Source organism: Protomyctophum bolini (assembly GCF_963924005.1).
Source record: "Protomyctophum bolini genome assembly, chromosome: 18".
Lineage (NCBI taxonomy): Eukaryota > Metazoa > Chordata > Actinopteri > Myctophiformes > Myctophidae > Protomyctophum > Protomyctophum bolini.
Genome location: NC_137879.1, coordinates 18,306,764 through 18,328,250, shown reverse-complemented (window position 1 = coordinate 18,328,250; position 21,487 = coordinate 18,306,764). Strand labels below are relative to the sequence as shown.

Genomic DNA, 21,487 nt, shown 5'->3' with positions numbered 1-21,487 from the left:
TATATCTTTTTTTTTTTTTTACATTTGAGGTATTTTTAGCTGATGCTGTAATACATGTAGTGACTAAAGCCTGATTTATACTTCGTCATGAAATGGTGTTGCAAGGTGTAAATTGCTCATCTACAAGCTAAAATTACACCTGTGTGAACTGAGTGGTGCAACTCCCCTCCCCCCCCCCTCTCTCTCATTAGCAGGCAACAGTGCAGCACTATCTCTCTCTCTCTGTTTCTGGCACAACGGCGCCACTTTTGCCCCTACTGGTACTCATAGTAACATAGTCACATACATAGTCACATAGGTTAAGACGGACATTGCTGTTCCTTGGAGTGGTTGCACCACTCAAAAATGCAGTAGATCACAATGCATTGTGGACTGGTAAAATATTTGCGGAAGAAAGTAAAGATAGAAAGTAAAATAGAAAATTTGGAAAATGTTTGCCTATAATAACAAGCCCAAAATAGGGACACCAGATTGAAAGTGGTTAAAGGGCAGTCACAAGGCCACCACGAAGGTTGTGGGAGGCCAGCTCATGTACAATGAGTCAGTCAACTGGAAACTAAATCTAGCCCACAAGAGAAAGTGGAAACTGAATTTATATTTGTATTTTCTGTTATACAACAAAGCATAGGCTAAATTAGCTTCTGACGATGTCGGAATATTAACTTCACATTCACATTGTAGGAAGTAATTTTACGTTTTTGAGTGAACTTGTAGCAATAGCGGCTACCGGCTATGTCTTGTGTAAAACATGGGGGGTGTTTTGCAACATATTTCAGTGGTATCTTTTAACAGCAGATAGTTCCACTTTGCTGCTTTTCCCCCCAATTGTAAGCTTAACAACCTCAACTGATATCCCAGTAGGCCTACTTAACTTGATCCAGCACATCTCATGACAAGCACACAATTTTATGTACAATATATACAACATTTATTTTAATTATTAATATATATAAAATAGACAATGTACTTAAATTTTCACCATAGAAAAAATACAATAAATACAAAGACCATTTGTTTTGTAGTAGTACAAAACATCCAGCACAAATTTGACATATCTGAGACGTTAAAATATTACTGAATAATTGCTATGCAACATTGATACTGATATAGCTAAATATAGTAACCCTATGATATCTCAAGGAGTATTTATCAACACAATATAGTGTTATAATGCCTGCTTAAAAAAAATCATATTGCTATTTGAGGTCTGGTTCCCCCCACTGAAACCCAGCATACTGAAGTCTAGTTAGCATAGTTTGCATGAAATACAGTTTAAGATTTTTAAGTTAATCACACTTCGCATGAACTCTTAATTCCACCCTCTTCCACTCACATAACCCTCACTTCCTTTAGCCATCTTTCTCCAACTATTACATTTGTAGTATGTACCTTCTTCCATTCTTATTCCATCTATCTTCCTGTTCCAATCAATTCTCATTACCATCACCTCTCTGATCTCACTTATGCCAATGCTGAAATAACCTTGATTTTTTATTACCATAAATAAACTCACACCATCACCTTGGTACTTCATAGAAAAATAAGAATATCCCTACAAGCCACTATGAAATTAGTACAAACAAGGCAAACACGCATACGGAAAATCATCATACAGCAATATGGCCATTGAATTTAGCATATTTCTAAAACAGCTCATAACGACAGTTAACATTTTTTCAAAATAATAATCGTCACTCAAGTACAATAATTAGACGTGGGAATAATCCCAAAACTAGTCATATACAAGTACTTTTTGGAAAAAGAAAACCAAACCAAAAACATAACATCACAGCACTCGTTAGCTTTTCTTTTCGTAATATCTATCTTTAAATACAAATAAAATATAGAATATAGCTCTGATAAATGTCGCTCAACATTTTCGTCTTTCATCGTACGTACAAACATTACAAAAGACAACAGATAAAAAGGAATGTATGAATAGAATTTGCATTGACGGAGCATAATTCCTACCAGATGTAGTCCCATGGTTTTTTTCTTTTTTTAACATGTTCCAGCAAAATGACCAACATCTGTCGTTGGGGAGTCTAGTAGATATACAAAGCTTTGCTTTTTTTTAATACAAAATCACAACAGACTAACACATTAAAGCACAGTAATATCTACGGACAACGAAAATAGCTTGGTGAATTATTGGACGAGGATTTCGTAATTAATTGTGTAATTGCATACAGCAATTTTGCTTCTACAATTAATCGTGGTATATTTGGTTCACCGCAACATAGACACCAATAATCAGATCACGTCATCTCCGAAAATAATTTAGAATTACAACTTCAACTATAGTTGTGCAGCCCTACATTCAGACAATGCTATCCTCTGGTAATATAAAACTAGCAAAAGAATGTGTGCCCATAAATTCTAAAGGAGCTGTAGCATTCCACTGTTTAACCTTTCCCCACCAAAGTATTCTTTCACTCCCCTCATACACTTAAAGGCATTGAGTTAATGTAAGAAAGTCTTACGCCAGCCCTACACCTCCAAAATCCATTCACAAGGAGTGAACAAATAAACTCTAGGTGGAAAGATAGAAAATATAGGCTTGTGTTTTCTTTTAAAAAGAAAACATCAGTTGCTAACACAGTACATGGTTGGTTGGTTTCAATCTACAGTTTCCTTAAAGATGAGACAAGATTGATTAACCAAAACATATTGCTTGAAATTGAAATCCTATTAAACAGGTAAAGAAAACAAAACAAACACGCAGAGACGTGTTGCTCCTTCAAAGCAGAACCAAACAAGAAATGACTAAATGATCAGACTACTGTATGTGTGCTGCGAGAGGAATGCAGACATTGTTGAGTTGGAGGAAGCAGAACATACTGTATATGCCTGGTCCAACTTTGGAATTTTGCAGTTGGTCAGATGCCATGTTACTGGAGCAGTCACTAGCAGAGTCAAAGAGCACCAGCTGTACGGCTGGCTTTGTCGATGGTTGGCCTTGAGGATACGCACACCTTGCCGGTCACTTTATGCTTCAGTCAGATTCTTCAGTCAGCCACTGTCCATGTCTGTGTGTGCGTGTGTCAAAAGTGTGAGTGAGTTTGGTGCTTTAGGTCTGTTGTGGTTAGGTGTGTTGAGCAGGCCTGAAAAGTATTATGACCAACTCTGAACTCATCAGTCTTGTGTGCGTTCATGCACGTGTGTGTGTAACACAGATGAGCATTTAGTAAGTGCCTATGTCTATAGAGCTCAACAGTGACTGCTCACTTTTTGAACAGCTCCATTTTCCGGTGTTAATTTCTCATTAATTTACACCAGGAACATTTCACGAAATCCTCACAATCAAAACATTTAATTTGGTGCAACAACAACAACAAAAAAAAAAGGACAAGGGTCAACGAACAGTACTAAACTAAAGAAATGTTAGAGTGAATTTACTATTCCTCCCATAAATATTGTGAATGATACATTTCCAATGACTTCCAACCCAACAATAGTTTCATTGACACGGTTCAGTGCTTCGTTTACTAATCTAAATCCTCCATTCAGAATATTAATTTTTACTTCCGGAACGTCACTGTTGAGCTCTACATATTATTTTCCTTGTCCTTACTCTCCTGTGTGTGTACAGTCATGTCCGTGTGCATGTGGCATGTATATGTGTGTTTGCATTGCAGGTCATGTATCCCACCCCAGTCCAGGTATCCCCTCTCCTATGAGTTGGATCCCTGCTCTCTCTGTGGTTGTGAGGGAGTCTTGACAATGGTGATGACCGAGGCAGTGTTGAGGCGGGGGGCTGTGGCCAGGAGGCTGCCTCCTCCGGACTCAAGGCCCCGGGCGAACCTCTGCAAGGCGGCCAGGCGGGCCCCGAGGCCTTCAAGCTCCCGCCGCATGCCAGCGTTCTCCACGCCCAGCCTCTCCACCTCGCGCTGGAGCTCCTTCTTCTGCTGTTCGAGGGCCTCGCGCTGAGACACCCGCTTGACACGGCAGCTGGCGGCATAACCCCGGTTCTTCAGTGTACGCCGGCGTTGCTTCAGCTTCTGCACCTCCTCGCGGGAGAGGCCCCGCAAGTGCAGGTTGAGCTCTCGCACCGACAGCGACATGAGCTCGCTGTCTGACAGGATGGGCACATTCTCGCCGCACTCCCTCTTCACCTGACAGGACGCAATAGGATCCGTTTAGCTTTGCTCACTCGCACGTTGGTTATTAATGCAAAGTAAAAAGTACATTAAAATAAGATAAAATAATTCAAAGGAGAAATAACAATAGAAACAAAAGGCTCGTTAAAAGAATATTGGAGAGTTGGGGAAAGGAAGGGAGGTGATGGAATAGAAGGAAATGAAAGAAGAAAGGGCAAACATGGTAGAAGGCAACAGCAGACTGGATACGAAAAAAGAATAGTCAACAATGGGAGGACATTAAGAATTTGTATCGATGCTGACGTCTTTCCTTCTACAGAAATAGTTGAGGCTGCTAACATAAGTCATTGTTATGGAAATAAACTTGTCTTACTGTACCTTCAGGGCTTTGCTGTTTCTTTCTGATGTCATGGTCTGACTTTGTTTGTTCTTCTTCCCCAGGCACCAGGCAACACGGATTTAGACACTCTGGAAGAATAGACCAAATAACATACTTTAATTAGGGCTGGACAATATTAACAAAAATAAAAACTATATTCTGCAAAACAATGGAATCTCTTAACGCGTTTAGACTGTACGATGTGTGGGAACGTCATAACTAATCCAACCGACAGGTTTCGTCCTAGCCCATTTTCATTGATATCAAACGAGAGAAAGATATTCTGAATTTCTCTTTTAGCTGGCCTCTTCTTCTGCGCACGTAATCTAAGGAGCTCTCCGTGGTTTTGACCAGATGGATATACTAAGCTCTTAATTTCTGACTTCAACATGACTCTCGTTCAAAATATGAAGCGAGCGATCATCAGACTTATATCGCAATCTTAGCGAGGTAAGCAAGCAAAACTATGTCTCTCGGTTTTTGTCCGGAATGGAAGGGGGGGCTTACAGAGTAAATATCAGCCATATCTTCCCGGCACCCCGAGCTTCTATTTTGAAAGAAATCCCGGTGCTAATTGTGTTAAGATGCCATCTGGGGCCACAATTATTTAAAAAAACAAAAACAACCTAAGTAGCCTTGCCGAGCCATGAGGCCCATAGGGCAGGAGCCTATCTCCTGTTTCTGTAGCGTGAGGCAGCTTGATGTACATGACGCTAGTATGTCGCAGGGATTTACCCCCAATCCAACCCTTGATGCTGAGTGTCAAGCAGGAACGCATTGGGTCCCATTTTTACAGTCTTTGGTATGACCCGGCCGGGGATTTAACCCCAACCTCCCAGTCTCAGGGCGGACACTCTAAACACAAGGCCAACCTAGCATCATGTTATCTGGGAATTTAAGTAATCCTTTTTCATGATTAAATATTCAGTGCCCCCCCCCCCCCACACACACACACAAAAAAGCATTATCACATGTGATTCAGAACATCATGCAGTTTTGTTCTCCATTTAGTCTGACATTCACAATGTGCTCACAAGATGGCCAGTCATGTGCGAATAAAAAAAAGGAGAAGAAGCCAGTATTCTGAGCTTTTCCAAATGTTGCCTTTTATTTTAATCAGTGGTTTGATGTGAAAAGAAGGGCTTCCAAGTGGTGTGCTTGTGCTTTCTCTGTTGACTGGAAACGTCTAGGGGAGGGATCATGTGTCCACCCCCTCCTTGCTCAAAGCAGGTGTCTCCGAAATCTAACCAAAACCCACCACACTTCCCCTTACCAACCGTCATAGAGGGGCCGGACAGAACTTTCAATGTGAAAAAACTACGGTCAGGTCCTTTCTCTCTCCCCACTGTGGTGACATGGATTCAGTAGTATTGTACTACAGTACTTTTTATCTACAGTAGTGTCAGTGAGTGCATTGCACTGACAAGAACACCTATAACAATAATTCAGCTAAAATAGAAAAACTATATTCCATTATTTTAAGTCATCAACAAATATGACTACCAAGACACCGTCAATGAAAGCAATATATTTCAGTTGCGCTAACCCTGCTTTCACTGTAAATACACCATTCCAACCCTCCTCCTCATACACGTGTGTGGAATGAAAACTATCCTTAAACACCAGGCCTGGTTTGATTGCATTTCCCGTAAAGCGTGGGAAGTTTTGGTTGTGTGTGTCGAACCACCAGACCAGACGTGACCGTTTCATAAAGTCAGGGTGATTCAGCAAGAAACTGCCTTGCCTGGCTGGTCCACTGTCCACAGCTCCGCCAGCACACACACACACACACACACACACACACACACACACACACACACACACACACACACTGTGCTGAACAACAGCACATATAAGGTCACATGGGTAGATTTCCACAGACATCACGGTGTAGTGCTTGGGTATTACCAAATATAATGTTACATAGATGGTATAGGCCTATGCAATGACGACTATCCCAAAGTATTGCGTTACTGGCCAACCACAACACGTTAACCCTTTACCCCCTTATTAAATAAGCAGAGGGAATGGGATGACATAAGATGAGTTAAATTCCACATTCCACACATGAAACAGGGTCGTATCCCCCCTCCCCCCAACAACAATCCTCCCGTTTCATATGCAGACACTGCTGGCTGGCATGGTGCTAAAAGCAGCCTGCTCTAGTAAACAGCCATCACAAGTGCGCACGCCATCCATCTTAGCAAGGCTTTAAATGCTACACAAATTGCTTTAAACATTGTAGGTACTTAAATGTGCGTCCAAAACACTGTCCAGTAATGTCATTATGTGCCCACCGCGTTACATCGAGATCAATAAGGCCTAAACAATCCGTCAGAAATCGAAGCATTTGTGCTTCAGGGTGGCTCGAAAACATGCTAGCAGCACGTTAGCATGGAGGGCTAAAAGAAGCACATTAAAGCAAACAGCTGCCTACTCACTTGTCCTTGGTGTGTCTGTCAGTCGCGGTGGAAAACCAGTCCTCGTCGGTTGGTGTGTTCGGTGATAACAGAAAACGGAACGTCTTCACGGTCAAGGAACGGTTGGATTTATATGTCTGCTCTCGGTCGGTCGAGGAGAGTGTCTGGCGACAAAATGTCAGTCCGCCTTTTCCCGGAATTACTCTCTGCTGTTTGAGGTTGGATTCTTTCATTCATAAAAAACACACCAACAATGACGTCAGGCCAGAGGAATGAGGGCGGAGCCTCCCCCCGCCCCCACAGCGTACTGTGAAAGATGTAAACAACATGGAAAGGAAAGCCCAAATCCCAACTTTTCCATTGCCCTGTTCCCTGGATTTCTCCTTGCATTTTCCTTATTATTTTTCAATATATAGACTAAATAATAATACATTGTGTACACACACATTGTCCATGTTCATCTCACACCATATAATCATGGAATTATATGGCCTTTATTATGCTGTGCAAATGAGTTGCGAATGAGTTATAAATGGGTAAATTAACTAAATTGATTTTACTGTGACATCACATCACCCACCCTTATTTACACATCAGGGCCGTCATACAATATATAAAAATATGTTAATCCAGTCTATCATTCATCAGATTTTTTGAAAGAAAGACCCTTGATCATTAGTTTGTAGATGATACACTGATGATTCTGAACAGGTTTGAAGATCTAATTTTAATTGGTTTTACACAATGTCATGCTCATGGTGTTGACGACACAAACCTGTCATTAGACAGTCCGTACGACAGGGGGAGACGTTCGTTTGAGCGAATTGAGCGAATCCAGGAAGTGACCCCTTTTCCCGTCATCCAACGCGCACATGCACGCTTTACTGAATGACCTCAGACTGTCGCAGGACCGGTGCTGCACCTTCCTCGTCTGCCTAAAATTCACAAGCCCTTGGAGAAAGAAATATAATAATCTCCTCCTTTCTCTGTGATTAGCGACCAAGACCAAGACTCTGCTGATTTGATCAGACAGACTGTCGGAGACGGGCTTGTAGATAGATCACCATGTCCGGAATTGAAGAGCTACCCCCCGTTGCGGGCCCCATCTCTGTCCGGCCCCCTGAAGACGAGATTGAAGATGATGATGATGACGACGATGATGATGAGGTATGGATTTATTATCAACACATTAAGTCAAATAGATTAACAATCACACTGCAGCCTTGCCTGGATTCAAGTGGCAGCTAGCTTCTGAACATACAGACCCTAGCTTGCTAAACCCTTCGATTTCTCTCGGAATTAATGCTGGCAGTCGTTAGGTATTTTTTACTTTTAAAGAGTAGTTATTTTGTTTTGTTGTATTATCGCACTAATGCACAATCATCATGGACATTGCAGGTTAACTTTGGACCATAATTTCCAACCCTATTTATGATGATTTTAGTCATTGTTCCTACAGTGTAGAAACAGTGAAACACTGTTTCACTGTTTATACACTGTAGATATAGGTAGTTGATACATCCTTTGTGGCCGAAACCCTGAGAATTGAGGTCAAGTATAGACCTCAGAATTTTGTACATGCCCCAGAGCATGATTGTAGGATGTTATCACGCCGTACACCTGTATGGAAGATTTGTTATGTTTCTTTCTGCACTCATTTATTCAGGGTTTTCCTTTTGATTTGTTATGTGTGTGTATATTAGGGCTGCACAATATATCGTTATCGTATCGATATCGAGTTATGAACATGCACAATATCAGTATCGCAAAAAGGCAACGGTATCGCGATATAGATATATCGTCGACATATCGATATATCGTCTATATCAACAATATATCGTCCACTTCTAAAGCCAGCCCTCTATTTTAGCCTGTGCCCCTCGGAAAATAAACCACTCGTCTGTCCCTCTGTCCTGTTGTAGCCTGGCTCCAGCCCTGCATCGCTAGCAAGGTCCATTAAGAAAATATGTTCTGGCGATTCAGGTCTGGAGTCTCCCGACGACGGTGTCAGCTAGGGCTGCACGATATATCGTCATCGTATCGATATCGAGATATCTGCCATATATATCGTGATATGAATTTTTGTCCATATCGTGCAGCCCTATGTACGATGGATGCAAGGGCGTCAACTCCGGGAGTTCCTGAGAGCTTAGGCACCCACTGGCAAAATAATAAGCCAATAATAATAAGTTGCGGGGCGGGTGGGCACCTTAAAATATATAGGCTACTCTAAGGTGGGCACCCACTGTCATTATAGGAACCTTCTGCCCTTGGATGGATGGATAGATATTGAATAATCCATTGCACAACATAGAGCAGTATTTATTTGAAGACTTGAAACAGTGAACAATGTGTTTTTGTTTTCTCTCTGTCAGTTGGATGAGACAATGGTGGAGAGGCTCTGGGGTTTGACAGAGATGTTCCCTGACACAGTGCGCAGCGCTGCAGAGGTGTCCGCAAATTGTTCTGTCTCTCTTGCCAAGCAGTTCTATAGGTACGTCAGTAGTATGTCTCTTCCACATTGAGAGATCCACACTTCCCTGAAAGAAAGTGAAAAGTAGTGAATTGATTACTCGTTTCTGAAATGATGTAGTGATCTTATGTAACATGATGGTGTAGGTTAGGTGCCTGCAAGTAACTCTTAGATCCTATTTTTAATATCTTGAATCTAGAGTTGCAATACCAACCCTTGGCAGGCCATACATCGAAAAACTGAAAAGTCCTATCTGATTGTATTTAACAATGTTGAACTCACAAACATTGCAGCTGTACGGAAAGCTTGAATTATCCTCTTTGTGTTATGAGCTACTTTCTGGCATTCAATTATGTGCATGTGATTATTTTACTAAGTAATTGGAGTTTGGAAGTGCACATTTTCAATAACGCAACGTCCTGCTGCCTCCTGCATTGTGTTTTATTTTATTTTTTATTTTATTGAGATGGTACGCACAACGCAGGACATGACCGTTGAGTGATTTCCAACCAGCACTTCTAAACTCCAACACTTAAATAAATAAATATAAATATAATCACCTGCACATAATTTATTGACAGAAAGTAGCTCATAACATGCCGATGGTGGATTTTTATGAAACAAATAATCACCTGCACAGAATTATTGACAGAAACAAAAACATTGCAGATGAAAAGAGCATTATTTAAGCTTTCCGTACAGCTGCAGATATGATCAGGAACGAGTACATCAGAACTAAGAACAGCGCATGTAAGATGTTTTGGAGATGAAGCCAGAGAGCCCAGACTGAGATGGTTTCGAGTTTGACATGTGCAGAGGAGGGATAGTGAGTATATCAGTAGAAGGATGTTGCGGTTGGAACTGCCAGGCAGGAGGCCTAAAGGAAGACCAAAGAGAAGATTTATGGATGTAGTGAAAGAGGACATGAAGTTTGTTGGTGTGAGAGAAAAGGAGGCAGAGGACGGGGTGAGACTGGAGGCAGATGATTCACTGTGGCGACCCCTGAAGGGAAAAGCAGAATACAATCAGATATGACTTTTCTGTTTGATATATGGCCTGTCAATAGTTGTTATTGCAACTCTAGATTCCAGATATTACAAATAGGATCTAAGAGTTGCTTGTGGTGTAGGTGTACTGTTAAATTATACAATTAAAGCCCTATTCATAATCATATTTCTTCTAGCTTGTAATATGTTGCTAGCTAGTTATTGTGTTGCTTTGTAGGGCAACACACTTACTGGAGCTGAATTTTGCCACTTTTGATGTTTTGTGACCACTGACCAGTGACCACAGATCACATAGTCATAAATGAATGTATACAACAAGATATAAAATAAATAATATATATAAAATCAATTATATATCTTACCAATATGTCCCTCTTGCCATATCCTAAAGCTATTACTCATGTTTATCTTAGACATTTAATTCCTCTTATCATTTCCTTTTTTATGTCTGTGTATGTATGTGCAATGTAGTTTCTCCCGCGCAGCACTCTGGATTGGCACCACTTCCTTTATGATCCTGGTGCTTCCTGTAGTGTTTGAGACAGAAAGACTACAACTGGAGCAGCAGCAGTTACAACAGCAGAGACAGGTCTGTGTTTGTGTGCGAATGTATAATTTCTGCACAGACCACAGCTTTAAATAAACTTGTAGAGCTTGTTTCACATTTTGTCATTGTTCTTTAAACCTTTTGTAAAGCTTTACTTAATACTTTTGCATGTTTTGGATCTATGGGCAATGGGCATACCCAGCACAGGTGAAGACTGATTATATCCACCTCTCCATTTAGATCCTTCTCGGTCCCAACACTGGCATGTCTGGAGGGATGCCTGGCATGATGCCACCTGCACCTGGCAAAATGTGACGAAGATGTCCCTGCACAAATGTGAGACCTGCCGCTAACAGCGGAGAGGGACAGCCCAAAAAAGAGGCGGTGAAGAAGATTATGAAGACCAGAAGAATTGATGGAACTGTGAAAGCTTTATCCTGATGATGCTTATTTCAATATCCAGGACTGGCCAATCGGATGGGCCGTTGAAGAGGAGGATTGCCATTTCCTGGGTGTTGCAGTCTAATGTGTCCCCCTCTCTCACTGTCTCTCTTTTTTCAAACACCTCACAGAGACTTACTTCATGGGGCAATATCTGTCTATTTTGTTTTTATACATTATACATACAGTGTATATATATATATAATGTACTTCTAGTGATTTAAGTGAGGTATGTTCCCTACGGACAACAGGTGAAGGTGGTTTATTACAAATAAAGGGTGTGTGAAAGATCCAAAGTACTTCTAGAGCCTTGTTAACTGGTGGTTTTTGTTCAAACTGAAACTTGAAACACTGGCATAACGTGGTGGACCAAGAACAGAGACGAGAGAATATTCTGTTATTGATTATATTTGGTTGTGGAGGGGTCATAGAGAAGGTAAAATTTGGGTCCCGAGTAAAGCCAGCAGTGAGCCATTGTTCTACAGGATACCAATTGTATGTCTGTGTTTTCAGTCTGAGCAATGTCCATGTGGGCGTGATACTTGTAATGACATTCTGCCCTTTGAAGCGATTGAAAACGTCTGTTTGGTATTTGATATATATATTGGTTCCATCTGTATGTGGAGAATCAATGGGTTGTACATGCCGACTAAAAGCAATGCTGCACAACTGGAGTGCATTCCAAGATGTGGAACATGCATACTATGTAGCTGAAATATGATTCATAACTCTGCTGCAGTGGTTCCCAATCCCAACCTCAGTTCTGGAGGCCTGTACGTGTCTGTCCATACTATTTTCTTTTACTAGCTAGTTGTAAACCTGGTATGACGGGAGTAAATTAGTGTGTGATTACAGGAAAGCCAGTTAGTACTCTTTATCCCCAGACCCCAACACTGGATTTGTGAACTGTTAATATAAGTCCGTAGTTCCCATCTCCAGTCCTGGGGATCCGGCTAGAACACAGGCCACCATTTATAGCTAGAAGGAGAAGCAGCAACATTCTGGCTCCCCTGGATTGGAGGTGAGAGTTGCTAAACCACACTCATATCCACTCTACACTGTGCATTTCTATCTGTATTGTTTGTGAGCTTTCATTCTGGGTACGATTGTTTTTTAATATGGTGTCCCATTACTTAGAGTTGACATCTCTACCATTTTTGTTTGCACCTTACAATAACATTGGGCAATATCTGACATCAAAGTAAAGTAGCAGTATGTATGGGCCAAACTGTACTGGAATTGTCAATACTAAACTTTGAGAGTGGTTTATTAAAATATACATTTGAGAGCCTAGCACTACCTTTTAATTGATCAATGATTGATCACCTGTGAACTTGAAGACAGGTAGTTATTGGTCTTGATTAATTTAAGAACATGCCACAAAAGCCATATTTCCTTTACTTCTCCAAAGTCAAAGCCATAACCTGTTATAAGTTTGGACTTTGTGTCACATTCCCTAGTGAAATGTCCAGTTAAAAGAATGTATACTAACAAACATTACCCTGACAAGTGACAATTCCAGTCCAGTGTAATTGAACATCATTCGTTTTACTTTTCTCTCATGTTGGCCATTTGGAATTTACAGTCCTTACCTCTGCTCATGGAGCATATTCTCTGTTTTCAACATGACTGCTAATAAAAAACACCAGTGAGATAGAAAGCTATGTAGGCATATGTCTTTACTCTAGGGGTAGGGGGTCAAACTTATTGATGCAATAGATTATTACAATATGTTGCTGTTGAAAGTTAGATTGATTGTGTGTTTGTGATATGAAATCTAATTTTGTCTAGCCTAAATCTGTACACTATCAATTGAGTTGATTAAAATGTGCTTGTCGATTATTTAGGAAAGTAAGTAGATTTGTAACCTTCAGCTATTTACTAAATGGTTTGTGTCAATTCATATATATATTTAATCTAATCTAAATGTTTCATTCAAATCAACTCGCGGAAAACAACGGGCCGCTGACTAGATAATACTTGCACTATAGCTACTATAGCTAGTGTCCACTGGATAAACTATTAGCCTACCATAGATTTACCGGTAGATATGTTTTTCTTTACGTCAACTGTTGCCGGACAACTAGCCAATCCCAGTCTGCTGTCCCCCCGTACCATGGGATCTACAGGCAGAACAATCTATATTCTTCCCGCCAATCAATCTGTCAAGTGCTTATTAGAAAACTCTGGTCAATTGTCAAAACGGGTTCTCTATTTGATTTAACCTTTTGATAATATAGGTAACTCCATTCTTATATTGTGTGTAATGCTGTTTCTATTTAATTATTGGTAGTTTGTGGCTATTTAGTGCATTGTATTATGTGTTTGTAGATTTTAGTAGTTGTAGTTCATGTCATGTCAATTGTCAGCATGTCTGCCTTGGGATCGAGCTGAAAAGCGGAAAAATCACTTACCTAATACCTAGCTTAAAGCTATAGCTTAGTTGTCAGTGAAAAGTTGACGAGCTAACGTTAATATATGCCTACTTAAGCACAAGCTATAGCTGCCATTTGACAGTGAGACAGTTAAAAACTATCATCACAACTTTTAGCTTCTACCTGCAATCAATATGAAAAGTGAAATGGAGGACCAAGTCGTGGAAGATGATGCTGTGTACCAGGAGGATGAGGTGAGAATACGAGGAATACAGGGACTAGGCTATTACAGTATATGCTGTTACTGTATCTATCAAGACTCCTATTTTCCTTTGAAACAAATATCCCTGTTACTGTATTTTGTTTTCCTTTGTCTCACCTATCAGGAGAGCTTCTTCCAAGACATTGACTTATTGCAGAAACATGGAATTGTGAGTTACCTCTAAATAAGGAAAATGTTCCAAAACAAACATGCGCGCGCAAACACACACACACACACACACACACAGGTCCACATGTGCACCTGCGGCTTACAACTCATCTCTTTCTGTTGTCCTCATCATTTTCTCTTATTTATGTCTACAGAACATGGCGGACATTAAAAAGCTGAAGTCGGTGGGTATCTGTACTGTGAAGGGCATCCAGATGACCACTCGCAGGTCCCTGTGCAACATCAAGGGCCTGTCAGAGGCCAAGGTGGATAAAATCAAAGAGGCTGCTGGAAAGATGCTGGTGAGAGCTCATGGAGCATCCAGACTTTCTTTAAAATGTTTCATCCACATTTTCAGGATTACATAACCTATTAACAAATTCAACAGTGCACATAAAATAATACTTGTTCTGTGAGTGGAAATTTGGAGAGATTGTCCTTTCAGTTTGTTCTTTTCACATTGTAGACAAATGGTTTCCAGACTGCCTTTGAGTACAGTGCCAAGAGGAAGCAAGTGTTCCATATCACAACCGGGAGTCAGGAGTTTGAGTTAAGAAGCTAGTTTATGATTCTTTGTGCTTCTCTTTAATAATCAACTTGTTGATTATTATGAATGTGTTAGACAATTACAATGTCGTTGGCTACCAGCTACCAGATATTTTGGAAAGTAATCAATTATTTGAAAGAACTATTTTATTCTAAAAGTTCAGTTGTCAAAATAGGGTAAATATTACTAGTTTCCTGAACTGGTGTTACAGCTACTGATATTCTGTGGATGTTATCTGTCTGCAGCAAACTGTTGGGTGGAGGTATGGAGAGCATGGCAATCACAGAGGCCTTTGGAGGTGAGGAGTTGTTATGCTACATTTCTATTGCTGTACTCTGGGCTGTGCTATGGGCCTTTTTGTCTCCACCAGGCCGAAGGCATGGGAGAGAGTATGTTTTGCACTCTGTGTGTGTGTGTGTGTGTGTGTGTGTGTGTGTGTGTGTGTGTGTGTGTGTGTGTGTGTGTGTGTGTGTGTGTGTGTGTGTGTGTGTGTGTGTGTGTTCGTCCGTCCGTGTGTCCATCCGTCCATCTGTGTACAGCTAATTTACGGGACCGTTAACCTGGTTGATGCCAAATTTTGCACACACACATGCCCCAAAGTTTCCAGAATGGCCTGTTATAGCGCTACCAGGAGGCCGACTTTTGGATATTACTCCTCCAGATTCTGTCCAAAAATCCCGCTAATCATTACACACTATAGTCATGTGATCAAGCCGGATCTGTCCGATATTTCATATTCCATCCTAATTGGCTAACATTGGCTTTCAAAGTTTGCAGTTTGATTGGCCCGTTTTGAAGCCTCAAATCATGAAAACACATTTTTGGAACAAAATGCCTCAAATCATCCAATTGCCAACCAAGGTGTGAGAAGAAATAGCACCCTTTTCACATTGGCCTATTATAGCGCCACCAGGAGGCCACAAACTGACCTGCCCTGGTGGAGACTTGTGCCCTGAGGTGCACTTTATCTAGTTTCCTTTGTTATATCTTGTACAATATGTGAATGTGACCTTCAAGGTGTGCAACCCAATTCAAACTTAGCATTCATATATTTTAACAATCTATAATATATTTCTCAGAATCTCTCTCTGTGTGTGTGTGTGTGTGTGTGTGTGTGTGTGTGTGTGTGTGTGTGTGTGTGTGTGTGTGTGTGTGTGTGTTTAACTATTGATCAGCAATTAAATGTACAAAAACTAAGCAGAGTGTTAGATGTATTTGTCACATATAAATATATTTCAACAGAGTTCCGGACAGGGAAAACTCAGCTCTCACACACACTTTGTGGTAAGTTATCTCATCAAAGAGATAATGAAAACATTGAGTGAACTAAATTAATTACTTAGACTGAGTGTGTACTGTTGTTCAGTCACAGCTCAGCTACCTGGAGAAGATGGCTACACCGGAGGCAAAGTCATCTTCATCGACACAGAGCACACCTTGTATCCTTTATTCATATACATTGTAGCTTGGTGACTTGATATCCCCTTTGGGAATTAAGTTCTCAGGCTCTGTACTTACAGTATAGAAGTCCTATTACAGTATCAACTGCTAACTTTAACATATTCATTATATATGAATGTGTCATATTATTATTATCAGGTATTGGATACTTCATTATTTTGGATATGTCATTTAACTTTTACATAGGAACTCATCTGTGTAAAATGTGCTTATTATATAACACTTGTATGCATTTCCTACAAATATATACACAAGCAAACATGTGAAAGGTCTAATTTAAGAAAATAAACCATCAATAAAATAATGCCACGGACGAAAAACAGTCTAAGTCCACACTATTGATCCATAATGTATAAATGATAGATAAGGGTTCAGGACAACGAGGCCTTTTCGTGGAGGGGTCAGAATGAAATGTGGACTTAGACTGTTTTTCGTCTGTGGTACTTTATTGTAAAGTTGTAAAGTGTTATTTAAGTCCCATATTACCCTTGACTTGTATGGTTGTTGATTCTAGTCGTCCAGATAGGTTGAAGAACATCGCTGAGCGGTTTAATGTGGACCACGATGCTGTCCTTGACAACGTGCTCTATGCTCGAGCATACACCAGTATGTGCACAGTAGGGTAGCCACTTTATTAGGGACCCTTACCTAATAAAGCACCTACTAAAAATAAATGAATCCAATTCACTTGAAATTATTACAACCATGAATTACCGTATTACAAAAGATATATTACAACAAGAACCAATTCATATATGGTTCATATCTAGATCCCTAGGAATAGGATAGAATCATTACATTGGCCAATGAAACAAATGTGGGGGTTTGTGACAAACCTATTAGATCATCTTGCCCATTCTAATTTTGTTTAGTTGAACAATGACTGCAGAACTTGTCATAAGAGTAGTTGAGCATGCTATACATAAGCATGCTGTTATGTTGATGGGCAGGTGTACCTAATAAAGTGGCTACTGAATTGTCCGCCTTTCGTTTCCTAGTAAGACATTACTGTATATGGCTGCAACTATCGATTATTTTACATTGATAACTTTTTAATTACATCATCTATGCACTGTAGTGAATGAACATGCAATTGTAATATAGTACATTTTTCTAAATGGATCTGTCTGATTAACCACTTTGGTACTATTTTATAGTTATGTTTTACAATGATGTCACTCAAAAACAAATCTACAAGCTCACATCGTTATAAGATCATTACGTAGATCTGCTGTTTTTGCTTTATTGCGAACGCAGTGAGCACTTACTATGAGACCTAGCAGATCATGTCTGTGTGTCTGTGTGTGTGTCTGTCTGTCTGTCTGTCCCGCTATCCAAATATGGAGTGTGTTGCATCAGCAATCACTCAGCTCCATATATGGGCACAAAAGGGGCCAGGTCCACTCAGCTCCATATATGGGCACAAAAGGGGCCAGTGATTTGTTTGTTGTGGACCTGGCCCCTTTTGTGCCCATATATGGAGCTGAGTGCGTTCGTTTCCCGCGTTCGCGCGTCTTACTCGTATGGAACTTTTGCCTATTATGACGTTATTGCGAACGCAGTGATTGCGAACGCAGTGAGCACTTACTATGAGACCTAGCAGATCATGTCTGTCTGTCTGTCTGTCCCGCTTTTGTGCCCATATATGGAGCTGAGTGATTTGTGTCACCATGACTCAGCCATAACCATATAAGGAGTCCCCAAAGCAGCTATACGTCCAAAACCCAAATATGTACGAGCTGTGTTCGCTTCCCGCGTTTGCGCGTCTTACTGGTGATTATGATGTTCTAAATAGGGTTAGTGGTTAACTGTTGCACTCAAATCAATTATATTGTTAAAATGGATAAACTATTAATAGTTTTATTTTAAATCATTTTTGTAGCACCCCTAATTCACCTAGGTTTGTGGCACAATGTGTCAGGTTTTGAATTTAACTCACACAATCTAACTCCATTCGTTATGATGCATCACTTCTGCACAGACACTCATTTCTGTTCTTGTCCGCAACCCAGCTGAATCATAGCGCAACACACTTTTACAGCTTTATTTAGTTTGTGCTCTGTCTGTAGGTGAACATCAGATGGAGCTGTTGGACTTTGTAGCAGCCAAGTTCCACGAGGAAGGAGGAGTTTTCAAACTTCTGGTATGTGGAAGGGACATTTTACAGGAATTAATCCTCAGGGTTGTTTTTATTAATTGATTTTCATTTGTTTTTTTAAAGTTGTAATATTCTCTCTTGTGAAGGTTTATAGGTAGAATATATTGTATTGTTTTTAGATAACCAGATAACCCCAGATAACCAGTATTACAAAGTTAAGACAAGATGGCCAATTGGCCATACAACACACCTGAGATCCTCACATGATTATGTGTCAGGCCAAGGAAAGCTCTCACTTTTCATTGGTTGATAATGTATTTAAAAACATCAGACAAATTTAAGCACTTTGAATCTGGTGTCCAAAGGTTTACAAATTAAATTGCCGGTCAACAAGAGTTCGTGTATCGGCTATTTTCGCTACTTTTTCAATAAACTACAAGGTATTAAAAGGCCATTAATGTGTGTTCGACAGCAACAATAACTAATAATATAGATAGATTAATAGTGTCTGTCTACCCTGCACCTCATCTCTCGGCCATCAGATCATTGACTCCATCATGGCTCTGTTCCGGGTGGACTTCTCTGGCCGAGGGGAGCTGGCTGAGCGGCAGCAGAAACTGGCCCAAATGCTCTCCAGGCTGCAGAAGATCTCTGAAGGTCTGAACCACAGGCACACTCTCCTTATCTCTTCTTTCTTCCCTTCCTTCATATGCCTTTTCATTTCCTCTAATATTGTTCTTCTCCAGTCTGGAAAAAACCTTTAAAGTCTCAGCCAGGGTTTCTATTTGAGTTATTTATAGGAAAATGTACATTTTCATTGTATATAAATAATGAAAATAGCTTATATATTGATCTGATATTCCATAATGTAACAGAAACTGATACCAACACCCTTGTCTTGACTTTATATGTTTTTCATCAATGTCTTGTCTTATAATGTGATTTATATTGTATGCTGTTATGTAATGTTGTTTAGAATGACATTATTCAGGGCAGAAGCCTTTTGAGCACCAAACTGCTCCAAATTAGCCTGGTTTCCAGCCCATAGACCCTGCACACTCCACTGAGTGAACAAGAGCAGAAAGCTCAGAGTCTGATAATCAGGCTAATTCTAAATAGTCATATAAGGGTGACACACAAATAGATACACAAGTCTTCCATAGATGGCCATGTACTATAGACAGATTATGCTGACAGAGGGTAGGAGTAGAATCCGACCGTCAGCTGTTAAGATTAACAGCTGCCGTCAAATTAGAATTAGTTGTATACATTGATGTGAAAAGTGGCTGACTAGCATTGAATGAGATTGACAAATACAGAATAATACATATTTTTGGCAATCTATTTGGCATTCTTTTTTTTCTTTTTTTTTAAACATATGTTTATTCATTTTCTTTATATTACACAAGTATTTTCAACAATTGACATATATTTTCCCCCCCACATCCCTCTGGCAGCACAAATACAAACAAAATCTTAAAACGAAATGAATTGACAATAATTATTTGGCATTCTTACTGTTGGCTAGCAAACAGCATTTTGTTAGTAACAGCAAAGAGAGTACAGCCTTTTCCTTCTATTACGCTTCACCAGGATGCTGTAAGTTATAATTAATGTGGAAGGTATAATTTAATGTAGTGACAATTTCATGAATGAAAGTAAGATAAGTTAATGTTAAAAATGGCAGTTAGTGGTTATTTTGTATTAAACAAGTATTGTATTTACAAGCTGCTGTAAGGACAGGACAGCATTGATTTCATGTTGTATTGTTTGTCTATGTTTGTTTTTACTCCATGACCTTGTAAAAGATAAAGAATCTTCAGTAAAAGAACCAATCTTGCATCACGATTCTGTTGATCTGTTGATGTGGAATTGTGAGTTGAGAGAGTTGGAGCTGTTGAGTTGAAGTTAAGCACTCACTTTGGCAGGAACAGCACAATCATCAATCCTGGTTGATTCGGCTGTGTCACAAATACATGATGCCTAAATGATGACATTAGGCTTTGAGAGGCTACCATGAACTCTTGTACTGTATAATGTACCCTGTACTGTATGACATATCTAATTGCCTATAAACATGTTTCTTCTATCTAGAGTACAATGTAGCTGTGTTCGTCACCAACCAGATGACTGCGGATCCTGGTGCAGGAATGACGTAAGAAATAACATCGCATTCACTCAGTACAGGCACACTGTCGCGAGCAGACGCGTCAGAAGAACCTGAAGCCCTTCTTCTTCGTGGGTTTTTTAGACAGCTGGTGGATGGAAAAGAAGCTCCACCTCCGCGGCTGACTGACGCAGAGGAGAGCGTTTCCGGGAATCTGTCCGTCACGTCAGTCAGCCGCGGAGGTGGAGCTTCTTTTCCATCCACCAGCTGTCTAAAAACCCCACGAAGAAGAAGGGCTTCAGCTGGTTCTTCTGACACGTCTGCGCGCAACAGTGTGCCTGCGGGGACTGTCTGTACACACAAAAAGTTCTTGAATTTTGCAAAACTCACATCTGTAAATCCAGTTATAATCTCTCAATTAAAATGAAATAACTTCAGACAACAACACATTCACTGCAATAAGTGTGATCAAGGGAGAACAGGAGAGCATTTTGTTTGGTTTTTAATTGGTTGTTTATTCTTGTTTTCCCATTCCAGGTTTCAAGCTGATCCCAAGAAGCCGATTGGAGGGCACATCCTGGCCCACGCCTCCACCACAAGGATCAGTCTGAGGAAGGGGCGTGGAGAATTGAGAATTGCCAAGATATTTGACAGGTACTTACCACAGACTTTGTGTAATTTCAGAAGAACATGTAGTATTCAAGGGAGCCAAAGCACTGCCTGCCACCTAATCCAGGCTTAAGTTAGACTACTGTAGAACAATGCAACTCACTACTTGCATTTGGCAGAGGAGCAGATAAACTTTGGGGTCATTTTTCTCCAGTTTCTCTACAGCTATGCCACCTAGTAGTAAAAAAAAAAAGCAGGGTTTCTGTCTGACATGTGTAGTGCTGGGCCTGGGGGGGGGAAACACTGTATAACCCCTGTACTAGTGAGGTGATGTGGCAGTGATGTGTCTTCTCTTTTCCATTATGTCCTCTTACTACTCTAGTCCTGATATGCCAGAGAATGAGGCCACTTTTGCCATTACAGCTGGGGGTATTGCAGATGCCAAAGAATGAAAAGACCATATGCAATGACTGTTCCTATCTACTGTAACTAA

The 21,487-nt window shown here is 40.4% G+C and overlaps 3 protein-coding genes across 4 annotated transcripts; 2 read left to right on the top strand and 1 right to left on the bottom strand.

The window, feature by feature from the left end:
- Positions 1-904: 904 nt before the first annotated feature.
- On the bottom strand, positions 905-7,139 carry maff (v-maf avian musculoaponeurotic fibrosarcoma oncogene homolog F). Its single transcript, XM_080789775.1, has 3 exons — positions 6,921-7,139; positions 4,479-4,568; positions 905-4,115 (listed from the first exon to the last, which is right to left on the bottom strand). Exons 2-3 carry the CDS (start codon positions 4,509-4,511, stop codon positions 3,675-3,677), a joined length of 474 nt encoding a protein of 157 aa, XP_080645901.1. The 5' UTR covers positions 4,512-4,568; positions 6,921-7,139; the 3' UTR covers positions 905-3,674.
- A 614-nt stretch (positions 7,140-7,753) lies between these two features.
- Positions 7,754-12,655, top strand: tomm22 (translocase of outer mitochondrial membrane 22 homolog (yeast)). The gene is made up of 4 exons (XM_080788938.1): positions 7,754-8,066; positions 9,275-9,393; positions 10,851-10,968; positions 11,167-12,655. The coding sequence occupies exons 1-4, from the start codon at positions 7,965-7,967 to the stop codon at positions 11,239-11,241; spliced, it is 414 nt and encodes a 137-aa protein (XP_080645064.1). The 5' UTR covers positions 7,754-7,964; the 3' UTR covers positions 11,242-12,655.
- Positions 12,656-13,936: 1,281 nt separating this feature from the next.
- Positions 13,937-21,482, top strand: dmc1 (DNA meiotic recombinase 1; the record flags this gene model as incomplete). Of its 2 annotated transcripts, none has more annotated exons than XM_080788583.1 (13): positions 13,937-13,996; positions 14,132-14,173; positions 14,328-14,474; positions 14,639-14,721; positions 14,965-15,017; positions 15,962-16,003; positions 16,086-16,158; positions 16,695-16,786; positions 18,250-18,323; positions 18,821-18,935; positions 20,373-20,433; positions 20,923-21,039; positions 21,377-21,482. In XM_080788583.1, the coding sequence occupies 13 exons, from the start codon at positions 13,937-13,939 to the stop codon at positions 21,444-21,446; spliced, it is 1,029 nt and encodes a 342-aa protein (XP_080644709.1). In that variant the 3' UTR covers positions 21,447-21,482. The 2 variants fall into 2 exon arrangements, with proteins under 2 accessions (XP_080644709.1, XP_080644708.1); XM_080788582.1 differs by having other exon boundaries at positions 14,129-14,173.
- Between the last annotated feature and the right edge of the window lie 5 nt (positions 21,483-21,487).

Coding starts and splice junctions, on each gene's coding strand:
- maff (XM_080789775.1), bottom strand. CDS start 4,511: ATGACATCAGAAAGAAACAGCAAAGCCCTGAAG. Junction 4,116..4,478: donor GAAACAGCAAAGCCCTGAAG/GTACAGTAAGAC, acceptor GCGTCCTGTCAG/GTGAAGAGGGAGTGCGGCGA.
- tomm22 (XM_080788938.1), top strand. CDS start 7,965: ATGTCCGGAATTGAAGAGCTACCCCCCGTTGCGGGCCCCATCTCTGTC. Junction 8,067..9,274: donor ATGACGACGATGATGATGAG/GTATGGATTTAT, acceptor TCTCTCTGTCAG/TTGGATGAGACAATGGTGGA. Junction 10,969..11,166: donor AGTTACAACAGCAGAGACAG/GTCTGTGTTTGT, acceptor CTCTCCATTTAG/ATCCTTCTCGGTCCCAACAC.